Source organism: Melospiza georgiana, chromosome 5 (genome assembly GCF_028018845.1).
Source record: "Melospiza georgiana isolate bMelGeo1 chromosome 5, bMelGeo1.pri, whole genome shotgun sequence".
Classification (NCBI taxonomy): Eukaryota; Metazoa; Chordata; class Aves; order Passeriformes; family Passerellidae; genus Melospiza; species Melospiza georgiana.
In genome coordinates, this window is record NC_080434.1 from 47,002,134 (window position 1) to 47,015,266 (window position 13,133).

Consider the following 13,133-nt stretch of genomic DNA (forward strand, 5'->3'; position numbering starts at 1 on the left):
TGTCACCCTGCTCTTCAGAAATGGCAAAAAGGGGAACCCAGAGAACTACTGAAGAGGAAGAAGAGGAAGAACTTCTTTGCTGTGGAGGTGAACAAGCACAGGAACAGATTTTGAGGGAGTCTTTGGAGTCTTCCTCACTGGAAGTACTCCGGAACGGTGTCACTCAACCCTGTGCACTGTGCTCTAGGATGACTGTGCTTGAGCAGGGAGGTTGGATGGGGTGACCCACTGTGGTCCCTCCCAGCCTAACCTATTCTGTGATTCTGTCATAAAGGCATTGGGTGCAGAAATAATTTGCATATCTTCTTACAGACCCTCTTGGTCAACTGTTGACTTTCTTGATTTCTGAAAATTTTAGAATGGCATAATGAGAACATAGCAGGAAATTTTGACTCAAGTTTTCTCTTTCTTTATGTAAAAAGTAGAAGTGTTCTTTTGAATGTAAAAGCTAATAAATCTTAATTGGGTCGTTTTTTTCTGGTCTAGGATTGAATTTTGGAAAGATTCATTTGTGTGAATTTCATAATCTCTTTTTAGCTTCCTTTCCCAACTTTTAAGGCACATCTGCATGCTAAAAGTCTAGCAGTTGAAGTGCTCATGTAATGTGTAGGTTCATGTATTTCAGGAAGAGTAATTGAGGTGGATAGCTGAGTGTTGTTGCAGTAATAACAACAATGATAAAGTCTCATTTTCTAAACTTAAGCCTGCATTTATATCAACACCAAACAGAAATTTTGCGTGGAATGGAAGAAGAATTTTCTTGGTGTTATCTTGCTTTGAATGTGTAATAGTTATGTATGTTGAAATAGATAATTAATTTTCTCCAGGACAGTTTTCAAAAAGTAGCTGACTTTCTGTATCTATTCATTCTTCCCTTTTACTATTGGGGTAGACGAAAACCAATGTTTGACTCTGTTCTGTCTCATTTCTTGGTGAATTGCCGTGTTTATTTTCCAGTATAGGAATTAAATGTTTAATAAATTTTTCTTCTTTGGTTTGATTTGTTAGGATTCTTCATAGTATTTTTGCTTTGATGAAAATGTGAGAAACCATTTTAGAAAAATTGATTGTTCAACTAACATTTGTGTGTGATATCAAACATCTAAAATTTATAATGCTCATTTTCATAAATATGCACATTTTAAATTGGATTAATTGTATCAAAGTGTTTTTAACTCCAGGATATATATCTTGGTAGTGTTATTTTAAAGGTTTTTCTTTAAATTTCTGTTAATATTGAGAAATCATCAAGTAAAGATTTTTTTTATTGTCTGATAACTTTATTCTATAGAAAAAAATTATTTGTAGGTAGTAAATAATTTATGGATAGTTATAATATTCAGTGGGAATTTAAACTTCAGAATGTGTGTGTGTAATTTTTTCACCTTTTGAACTTCTGGAAAAAACTTGTCAGTTGTCTACCTTCTCAGTTTCATCTAAGAGACTGGAAGAAGGAAGTTTGGTTTTATTTGTTCATTGTACAAGGTACCAAGTTTACATGGGTCCTGTTAGAGAATAGCAGACTGCAGATCTTAGACCCTATCTATTGCACTTTTTTCTTCAGCACAATGAGCTTCAATTAAGGGTCTGTTCTTCAGCTGGTTAGCTGACTGCAAGTTGTATCTTCTCAGCATTCCATTAAAGGAAATGGAGATTTCCACAGGGATGTGAAAGTTTTCAGTTTTGAATTGTAACACTAGCAGGTTGGTAATTAGCTTCTCTTGACCTAAACTCTTGTTAGGAAGTACTGGTTTTGTTTTAAGCACAATTTAAAGAGACAGTAGGAGTACTTGAAAGCCCGACTTGATTATGAAATATATATTTTATTTTAGATGTGCAAACACAACACATACTCAAGTCTAACCCAGGCACCATGTTATAGAACCAGGAGTGGGAGATGTAGCTAAGATGTTCCTGCTCTTTATAGAGGGGTAATGTTTCTTGGCTGTGCCAATTTTCAAAGATAGGTGGAGCCACACTTTTAAAATGTCTTCTTTATTATTTTGTTCTTATTAAAACTGTGTGCTATGTGTGTTCTTTTAAACACATAGTTTCACAAATCTGCTTCAGTATGTGGCCAGAGCTAAAGGGATGTGCGCCTCCAGTGGGAGCCAAGGAAGGGTGGGGCCTTAAAAAAATGGGAGCAAGTGGGATCATAACATGTAGCCACTGTCTTTTTTTGTACAGACTAGTTGCACATGATTTGCAAACATTATTTCTTCCACTCACTTTTACAGCTTTGTTATTGAAGGAAGGGAATCTCTTGTAAGGAACTGTATACAAATGACTGAGAAAATATTTTAAATGAGACTACAGAAGAATAATGGCTGGTTCTGATGGCTAGGTTACTAAATGCTGCCTTTCAAATTTATCTTATAAACTTGGGTTGGTACTATTTCTTATTGTCCTTTTTGTTTTTCTGATTTGAGGAGCTTGTTTATTAATGACTCTGAAAATTTGTATTGTATCACTCTCTTTTAGTATCTTTGTTAGTAGTTTGATGGAGGCACATAAACAACACCTCAGCTGTTTGTAAGTGTAGTTAGCTGGAACCTTGGAAGGTGAAGATAATACAGCCTGGAAAGCAATGTAGGGGAAAAAAGCCTGTTAAGTGCTTCAGCACCCCACAGCCAAGGACCAATTATTAGCTACCTGACAACCTGCTGAGTGCTTTACTGGTCACCCCCAGGGAGCTGGAGGGAAGCCAGGCTCAGGCCAAGAGCCCAGATTGCTAGAGAATTCCTGATGAAGTAGCAGGTCTGAGGATGTTTGGAGAAGTCAGTTTGGTGAGTCAGAGACCAGTTCAGTGGCATACATGGGCAAGTGTGGGCCAAGTTTGAATGTATTATAAAATAGTTTAGGTTGGAAGGCACTGTAAAGATCATCTGGTTTCAATGTTTCCCTTTTTCCAGTCACCTGAAACTTAGCTTGATTGCCACGACTTTTCAAATATTAGGGAGAATGGCTGTGCAAATACATCAACCAATTCCCTCAAGACTCCAGGATGCATCTTATCAGGTGTCATGGACTTAACGTATAATCAGGTTCCTCAGGTGATCGTGAATCTGATCTTCCCTTACAGTGGAAGGGAATTTGTTCCTCTAGTTTCTGTCTTGCAGTCCATCCATTTAAGAAGCATAGGAAGAGAGGTTGCAAGCCAAGACTGAAGCAAAGAAGTTGTTGAGTACCTTAGCCTTCTCCTTATCTGTTGTTACCAGTTTACCAGCCTTGTTTAGTGGGTGTGTACACCTTCTTTGACCTTCCTTTTCTGCTTAATATAGCTATGGATGTTGTTTGTGTTATGCTTTGCATCCCTTGTCAAGTTGAGCTCCAGCTTCACCATGGCCTCCCTCATCCCATTCCTTCACAACTGGGCTGCATCCCTCTACTCTTCCCGGGATACTTGTCCTGGGACAGAGCAGAGGGATGCGTTAGTGTCTTGCCCTTTAGTTTGACCAGCAGTCTCTTCTCATCCTTGCTAGAGTCTTGTCTTCTTTGCCTGATTTCTTGTGCCTGGAGATCATTAGCTCTTGTGCTCTATGGAGGACATCCTTACAGATCTGCCAGCTTGTTGCTCTCCCTTGTCCCTGAGGGCAGTTTCCCTGGGGTTCGTACTGGCTTGCTCCAGAGGCCTAACTTTACTGCTCACCTGATTCACATCCCTCTGGGCTGCAAACTCCACCAGTGTGTAATCACTGTAGCTCAGGTAAAGGTCTGAGCCTTATTGGAGCTTTCTTGCATGCATCTTCACTGCAGTCTGGGCCAAGATTAGGGAGCTGCACTCTATCAGGGAGGGAGCTATGGGGCTATCTCTGTGTTGAGTAAGGGGAAAGAGATAGAGACGGCAGAGGAGGGTAGAAAAGTGGCTGCAGGACAGCTGGTCAAGCAGAGATCAGCCCAAATGATCTGGAGCAAAGGAGTGTTTTCTTTTTCTGTGAGCTAGAGAGATGGAAATTGCAAATGTAGTCAGTCCCAATTCCTAGAGAAATCTCTCTCCTGATGATGGGACAGTCTAATACACGAAGCATGCAGAAGAGTATTGCTTTTTCCTGTAAACCTCAGAATTAATTTTTCTATGAAGATATTATGCAGTGACTTTTGAGCAAATTTGTTTGAGCAGCTTGTTTAGGTCCATTACCTTGTTAGGGAGTAGACTGGGGCACAGTCTACTGTGGTTGTCTATGTGACAAACCATTTCTAACAACCTAACCTCTTTTTACCGCTGTTGTCATGTTTTCTGCTATTCAAGGTGACCTGTAGCCTCTTCTAGCTGCTGTGGACTGTGTATGATGGTACACAAATAGTGTGCACTCTTTCAAATGTCATCATAAATCAACTAAATTGGCAATATCACTAACTACTACCATAACAGGCCTTCTAACAGGCATTTAATCTCTCCTGTTGACTGCTTGGACTTACCCTCTTACCAAAAGTCCTTCGGTAGCAGATGAGAGACTGCCATTCAGGTAATGACAACCCACACCACCAGTCTTCTGTTCTACTGCACTTTCTCCACTATATATCCTTGAGTACTCTCTGAGAAGGTGATGGACCTAAGGAAGCTGCTCATCCACAGCAGACTACTCATGGCCACTCAAAATTTTCCTATTAAAAGCCATCTGGGATGCATCCATGATAGAAGCAGCCCTCTCTTTGTTTGTCCTCTGAAGCACTGGAAGATGAACACCTGCTGCTATAGCATGTTTTATCTCAGAAAATGACATTTCTAGGATGTTGTCATCTTGCAAGCACAGACAAAACACTTTATTGGTGTGCTAGAGGAAAGCTTGCATTATGTGACTGTTCCCAGCTGCTGGAATAACCAGCTGTTCAGCTGCAAAGTTTATGCTGAGTTCCTTGAAGTTCCTTTTAGCCCCATCTTTTGATTTTTTTCCAATTGCCCTTTTTCTTTTTTTTTGAGGTAAAAAAGGAGACATGTCAGTTTTAAAAACATAGTATTTTCACAGACAGCCTTTGATTAGCAAGAAAAGATTAATCAGTCATTGCCCTAATTTGCTCTCTGTTGGTGTATATACCATTGCAAGCAAAGGAGCAGCTACCTTGAAAGCTGCTTACTTGTTCTATTAGACCAAAATATATGTGATTAGAGAGCAAGTGCTTATGGTTTATCTGTCTAAAGGTCTCTTGCTCCACAAAATGCTATGGTTCCTGGAGAGAAACTAAAGCAGAACAAATTCTTCTTTTTCTTCTCCCCTCTACTCCACCTCCAAAAAAGAGGAAGGTAAAGAGAAAAATGTCTGGGCTGGAGGTGATCCAATGAAGCAAAAAGCAAAATGGAAAATATGAGTGATAGTGATGTTCTATTCTGGGCAGGAGATAATAGCTGGATCTCTGCTTGTCCTAATTATGGTATGATGTCCTAGTGGAGTAAAACCCCAGAAATTCATTATCCAAGTGATCAGAAGCTCGTGGAAAGAAGTATCAGGAAGGTTTATAATTGTCTTCAGGATCTCTATAATGAACAGGGCTTCTGACACTGTGCTTACATTGGGAGTCATGTTCTGCTCAGCTGTTTGCTCAGTGTGATGTTTCTGCTCTTGGTCTTTCTTACCCTGCTGAGTGACCACTCTTAAGAGCTCTGCAGGGCACTGGGTGCTGTGGCTCTGATTCCTTAAACAAGATCTTTTCTACAGCTAATCCTCAATGATTTTAATAACTATTTTGCTCCCCTGGCAAAATTGGATTATAGCAGAGAAATCATGTTGTATTAAAGAAATTAATCAATTTCTGTTTGAAGAGACTGTGGGGCTGGAAAACTGTATTGCTTCATATGTTTTTCCTGTGATAATCCTGGTGTAAAATTATTTGCCTTAATAATACAAGTCACCTCACATTATTTCTGGGGGTGGTAATGTGCAAAATCATCTAAGTATTATTTGTATGCCATGATATAAATTTTACATAAATCAAGGCATTTGTATAAATTTTTAACAGTACTTATAGAGGCATACTTATTCTTCCTCAGAAATATTTTTCAGTGTTACCATTATGGTGAAGTCCTGGAGACATAGGGATTTCAGTTACTGGCTCTGTACAAAATGAAATACAGGCCATGCATTCACCATTGTCCCACTCATTTTTCAGTCTAGTCCTGACAGAACATTTGTCATTAGCAAGACTGTACAGTAATTTCAGAGTTTGGTCAATCTTTGAATTTGTTTTCAATATTTAATATTACCAATGTGCATTCCAATATTGTTAATAAAATGGACTGAAGGTACTGAATTTTTTTCAGTCTAAAAAAATGGTATTTTTTATCAGATGGTGTTAACTTTATTACTTTATGTTGTATTACGACTTTTTACCTTGTAACTTACTGAGAACCTTTTTTATTTGGCCAAACAATAAATTGGGACCCAATAACTTATTGCCTGTCCATGAGTGATAAGTCAGCATAGTGCAGAATTTGCAGTATTGCTAGTTTTTGTAATTTTTCTACAGATTGAGCAATTTTGTGTAGTAATGGTTTGCACATCCATGGCAGCAACTAAGATTTTTGATTGAGGACCTCAGCTTCCTTTAAGATAGTAAGTTTCTAGCCACCTTGGTTACAGAAAAGTTGGTAAACATGCCTGAATGTGTTTAAAACACATAATGTCAAGACACACATAATTAATTTTTTTGGAAACTAATGAGTTATGGAGACAGAATGATGACCTTTGAACACTTGTGGCTGCCAGTGCTGGCATGTAGGCGTTTTAACCTTTCTGCTGGCTTTCACATGCATGCCATTTCTACTGAGTTAGAGATCTATGTGGTTTTGGCAACAAAAGCTTTTCCACTGTGATTAGCTTCTCTTTTGGTCTGACTTAAGCTTGCTTGTGTTCTTTTATGATATATGCATATTCCTCTCCTGCTCTTCTTAAAATCCCTTTTTGAAATATGTGTAAGAGCTCCCTTTATTGACATTATAAAAGATGGTTCTGTGATTAAGACCTGTAGAGTTTGTCGTAAGTGTGTAATTGTGATTTAAAGAAAATGCACCTCTACATACTGCAGAGAGGAGGTCTAAAATTTTCATCATTAGAACTCTGTTAGGCACTGGGTGAGAGTTGGCAGAGTTGTTCCACTCCAAGCAGTTTAAAAACACTGGTTTCATGTTGCAGACTTCCATGGGACTCATTGTCACTATTAATGTTTGCACTTGTCAAATGGAACAAAACAGAATAGGAGAGGAGGCTGTAAACACCTAAAAAAGTAGGTCAATGGGCCAGCAGGTTATTTGGCCATGCAAGAACGAGTGGCTTCATTGAATCACACTGTAATTATTTTTCTCCTCTTGGCAGATTTTTCTGCTATGCTTTAACTTTCTATGTTAATGTTTGCATCTGCATTTTAACTACTTGAGAACCTCTGTTAGGTGCAAGGAGAAGGCACTCTAACTTTTCAAATCAAATAAGTGATAAGTCTGGTGTTTTCCATAAAAGTCATCAATGAATTTACAAGTAGCATAACCTTAGTTTATAGGTTCCAGCTTCCTTTTTAGATTTTAATGTACTTTAAAATAACATTTTTTAGAAATGGAAGAAGTACATGTTGTAGTGAATTTGTTTTATTTTCAGGACAGTAAGCAATGCAGATATAAACAGGGAGAGGGAAAAAACCTGATTTCATGTAGCTTAAAAATGTGGAAAGCAGCATGGTTCAAGGGAAGTAACTATAAATGAAATGTAATTGTATAAAGAGACTGGAAGCAGGCAATCACTTATGTCAGTGCAGAGTTCTTGTTTGGAAGAAGTTCAGTTGTGAAGCAAGTTTGTGATACATTCTAGGAATTGACTTTGAAGTGGGTTTTTAAACAAAGAGTTAATGGCAGTGTTTGAGGAAGAAGCAATAATAATGCAACTGGACAGCTTTGCTAGTTGTGAACAGCAGCAGCATTCTGCACTTGCTGGAGTCCTGAGAATAACAATTTTGGAGACTTGGAGAGGAGATGTAACACAGAAAGCCAGAAGAGACCCTAATAAGAACCTGAGTGAAAAGATGTTTAAATAATGGTATATAAATACGCTTTGAAGGTAGTGTAAGTGGATGTGAAGAGGTAGATGATATGAGTGATACCAAGTTCGAAAGTGAAAAGGACATCAAGGCTAAAGATATAGGCATAAAGTGATAGCTTAAAGCCAAGATAAAACTGTGTCAGAATGTCTTGCTTATCAAGAAGTACTTTTAAGCAATTTCAATTCAGAAAGTAAAATACTTGAGCTATTTTTGATAAGCAGAATATTGCATTTAGAGATTATGCTCATTAAAACAATTACTTGTCTTTATTAAAAAAATTAAGAAGTAGATAATTTTTAAACTCACTGATTTTCAAGTTCTCCATTGTTATTTTTTGACAGTTTGGAATTTATTTTATGCTGAAGAGGATACCTCTAACTCCACATTGTTCTTCACGGGAGCCAGGTTTCATCCCTAAACCTCATACTTCAACGAGTCCCAAAGTGTAAAAGGTAAAACTGTTCTTATAATTGATAAGGTTCCCATGGCTTTCAGTTATCAACACTGATGGGCTGAGTAGCAGTGTTAAGTAGTGTCTTTTGCTCTCCAGAACATGACTGAATTTGAATCTTAGAAAATAGTCATAGTCCTTTATTTACCCAGTGTTTGCTTTCAGCTTGACTGGTTTTGGTGGCATTATCTCTGCAGTCTTATCCTTGGCATGTATAAGCACTGAGAGTGTTCAGTGTCTTGCAAATTTGGATGCAAAGAGAGAAGGGCCAAACCTTGAAAGATGAGAAACCGGTGTGCTACAGGTGCATTTCCTGTACTTTTCAGTACTTTAAACTCTCTGTCTGGATACCAGATCTAGGTTGTCGGTTCTGACACAGAATCTGTAGATTGTAATGAATGATTTTGTTGAATTCTGGGAATTGAGCACTCTGTTAAAGTGAAAAATACTGACTTTTAAATTCTAATTCTGCATAGTGAATATGTCAGTTATGTCACAAGTAGAAGTTTTCTGTATTTAGCTGTACAGGTGGTTTTCTTTTGCAGATTAGGGAAAGTATATAATTTGTCTTACAGAATTTCATGTTGCTCTTGATCCCTATAATTTTAGGTGCCATTTCTGTATCAAAATTAACACAGAGCTAGAAGTGTAATTAGTGCATAGTTGTATTAGTGCTTGCCATGTAAGCTAAATGAAAACAAGTTTATAGCTTTTGTCTTGATTGTAAACTTAGTTCCATGCCAGTCACAATAGTTAGCTTTTACTGCTGAGCAGCCTGTCTCTTGTTGCACACTTTTGTCAAAAATTCAAACAGACGCTTCTTCACATTTCACTTTTCTCATGCCATTTATGGCTGGTTTTAAATGCCACAACTCTGTTACTTGGCAAAGTAATTTGGGGAATTTATTTTGTCAGTATGGCCAGTGCAGTTGTTATTTGGAAGAATTGGAGGGAAGAAGTGGTTTGCTGCCAGTGTGTCTTCATAGCACTGGATTTTGGAGGTGAAGGCAAGGCAGAGGTGGTCCATACTAATTGAAGAAGTGGCCATTTGAGCAGAAACACCAGCACACCTTGTGGCATGCTTTGGAAGACATTCTGCTGCAGCACAGCTCTCTCATTTACTTTCCTGCTGCACTCAAGTTATGAAACGTTGTGGTGAAAAATGCTATTCTTGTGAAGGAAACCCACACAGTATGTGGCTGTTGCAGATGCAGAGATAGTTTGGTTAATCACAAGCTTTCTTCCTCAGTTTGTTCCTCAGACTTTTGCTGCTGTATTTCTTGTGGTATTGACACTGCAAGTTCCACTGGTTTTAGTACACTCAGAAACAAATCTTTTTCAGAAAATATTGAGTCACTAAATGAACGATTAAGTTTGTAGCCTGCTAAAAATTCCTGAAGATGGGCAAGTTCAGCTCTTATAAAACATGCTGCAAACAGTTGTTCCCTAATCAGTGCCAATGTTACAGTCCTGCTGCTCCATTTGAGCAGCGTCTGAAAACTGACTTTTCATATGAAAGAAACAGGTTTAATTCTATTGTTTTATGTTTGAATTTAAATTTAGCCTTTTCATAACCTGTGTTGTATTCCTTCTCTCACTCTTAATATTTTGTTCACATTCTTAACTAAAAGTCAAATGCACATCTGGAAAACTAAAAACTTCCTGTCGTGAGTAAGTGACTGCTTTTAGATATGGTAAGATTAAATTTCGCACAGTACATAGATCACAGTCTAATCAGTATCTTGTTGTTATCTTTTTACATGTCCATGATAACAGTGTGCTCAAGAAGAAGTACAGTAAGAATAAATTATAGTTTTAAAGTACTATATCCCAAGTGCTTTCTATTTGCAGTGTTTCTAAGTACAATGTACTGCTAAGTGTATTTAACATCTGTTCAGCCCTCAAACTTATGAGGGTTCTTTAGGAAAAAGTTCAGATAAAAACTAAAAGCTATATCTGAATTCAGAGTCGTAAAGAGGTCTGTATTGGTTTAGTGCAGACTTATTTACTGTAGCCTTAATAATGTTCTCTTCAACTCTGTCATGTAAAATGAGGTATTAAGGCCCAGGTTATGCTGGTAACGGAGACTGCTTTAGAGGAGGTAGGAGGGCAGAGCAGAAGGCTGGAAGAGAGGGGAGGATTAGGAGCAAATGAAAATGCTAGTATGCTTTAACAAAGAACACATTTTTTTTCCCTCAGTCACATTTTGATACTTTTTCTTCTCTTTCAGGCAAGCGTACAAATGTCTACCACAAGACTAAAGTGTGCTATGTTATGTTTTTTACCATAAGGACCCATAAAATGAGCTCCATTGCAGACAGGTATGTTTATAGATATGGAGAGTTTTGGGAGAATTACTGTTCAGTTCTTTCTTTAATAGTATTTTGTTGTACAGTTAGTACATTTAGATGTCAACTTATGCAAAAAATTAAAGAGTGAGGTTTTGGTTATTTTTGACAAAGTTAATTTGGTAGTTGCTAGATGTGTCATTTTGTAGTCACTGGAAATAGTGATTTTAATTGCCTGAGGTTAATCTTAAAATGCATTACTTGTTTTCAGCCTTGGAACAACATCTGTGCAAGCTGAGCTGATTTTTAACGTTTACTTGAGCTATTAATTTTTTCAGTACTTCAGTTTTTGATTAAGAAAAGCAAATACATTTAAATGATTAGTGTTGCTGTAGATGATAGTAAAGTGACCTGCTAACCTATTTCAAGGGAAAAGTAATAGCTGAGGTATGTTGATTCTGCTTGATTCCTTGAGCTGCACTCTCTTAGCAGCTTAGGTGAACATCTGTACTTAATATCCTGTATATTGCCACTTTTGAGACTTTAGAAAATGAAACTTGCATCTAATTTATGTCTAGTTAAACACAATTTAAAAAAAAGAAGAAAAGCAAAAGGTAAAATGTCTATAATGCTTGTTTAACTTGTCGGTTCTTGTAGTGAAATTCTGTGGCATCTCACTGAACCTTCAGCCTTTTAAATGTATGACTTGCTTCTAAAAGCTTGATGTTATGTAGTAGCATACAAAATAGTAACTTCCTAACATCACTGCTTATCATAATGTACAGTAAAATTGCCTGATGGTTTATAAATCAGAGAGATAAGATAAGCATTGTAGAAAAGTTACTTGGCTTAAGGGAAGGAAACATTAGAGTAAGAAATGTCAGGGTAGACACACAGAGGTCAGTGTGGACAGCCCTAAATAGACTGAAAGCAGGGAGAAGTTAGAGAAGTAACATGTGAAAGTCCATTATACAGCAGTTTTGGGAAACAGAAGAACAGTTTTGACTTCACTTTCAAAGCAAAAGGAAGTTAAACAAAGGAATTGTATGAAGGATGCTGAGGCATCTTTAAAGGAAAACATTCTTATTTTGGTTTTTTAACCCCTCTTTATCAGTAGATAGACAGTTGTCAAGCTAAGAAAGATATGTGATACTTATTGAGGAAGAAAATTTAATGAATAGTTACTGTTTAATATTGATACTAATTGTGTATTTATGAAATTAAATATGTGGATGAAGTATAGCATATTCCTTAGCACTCTTCCACTAATAGTATTTCAGAATTCAAGAAAAATGTATATTCAGTAATTGGAATGGAAATTGCCAGTAAGTAAAAATAAATCATATATGTCCTCTCCCATGTTTTCAAAAGGGTAAGGTAATGCCAGTAATCAAGAAGAGAGAAAACCAAATTTAAGCATTGTTCGATTAAGTGTTTGTATAGGGCTGTAAGTTCTTTTGAGAAACAGTTGTGTCAGAAATAGACTTTTTTTTGCTTTTTCTTTAGTAAATGCAAGCAGAACATAGAAGACTTAGCTTCAGGTTACTGATTATGGTCCTTGTGAGACATCACAGTAAAACAGTTGCTTTCTTGATGTAATAGAGATTATGATAGTGAATAGTCAGCTCTTCCCCTTCCTCCTTCTTTGTTATTGGACTTTAAAGGAGAGGAATTTCCACTCCAACATTTAGTTCTTTTTGTTTCTTTCAGAAATGATGGAAGCATTTTTGATGGGCTGGTGGAAGAAGATGACAAAGATAAAGCAAAAAGGTAAATTTTGAAGTTACTTAAAGCTAAGAAAAGTTCTGTACTTTTGGCTTTAACTTATCAGTGTGATTTCTAAACAATAAAATGGTTACTCTTAATAATAAGCATATTATTCAACAACATTTCTTCTACTGTGATTTTTCAGGTATATTGTATATTTATAATTTTGATTCAGTTATTGTGTTTTGTAAAAAGGATATTTTATTCCAAAGGCTTCGCTGTACTGTTCTTTGAGGAGGAAGCCATTCTTCATAAACATTGTCTGAGATATGGAGTAGGTGTTTTTGTGACAGTTATCACAGCAGAAATTCTAAAGGGGCTGTTGGCTTCAGGAACCTGGAAGTAGTATACAGCTTATAAGAAAGTCTCACAGTTTTTATAAAACATTTTCATATTTGCTTTTCAGAGTGTCTAGAAACAAGTCCGAAAAGAAACGTCGAGATCAGTTTAATGTGCTTATCAAAGAGTTGGGTTCCATGCTTCCAGGTAATGCTCGGAAGATGGATAAATCCACTGTGCTGCAGAAGAGCATTGACTTTTTACGGAAGCACAAAGGTAACAATAAATGTTATTTATAAATTCTTAATTTTTTAAGTGATAGATTA

The 13,133-nt window shown here is 37.0% G+C and overlaps 1 protein-coding gene across 3 annotated transcripts in view; it reads left to right on the forward strand.

Annotated features, from left to right (window-relative positions):
* Positions 1-13,133, forward strand: part of CLOCK (clock circadian regulator) — a 64,406-nt gene that overhangs the window by 20,781 nt on the left and 30,492 nt on the right. For all 3 annotated transcript variants that reach the window (XM_058024052.1, XM_058024055.1, XM_058024054.1), the window contains exons 4-7: positions 8,364-8,474; positions 10,704-10,794; positions 12,472-12,531; positions 12,935-13,083. In XM_058024052.1, coding sequence (XP_057880035.1) covers positions 10,748-10,794; positions 12,472-12,531; positions 12,935-13,083 — 256 coding nt within the window. In that variant the 5' untranslated portion in view covers positions 8,364-8,474; positions 10,704-10,747. The remainder of the gene's footprint in view (positions 1-8,363; positions 8,475-10,703; positions 10,795-12,471; positions 12,532-12,934; positions 13,084-13,133) is intronic.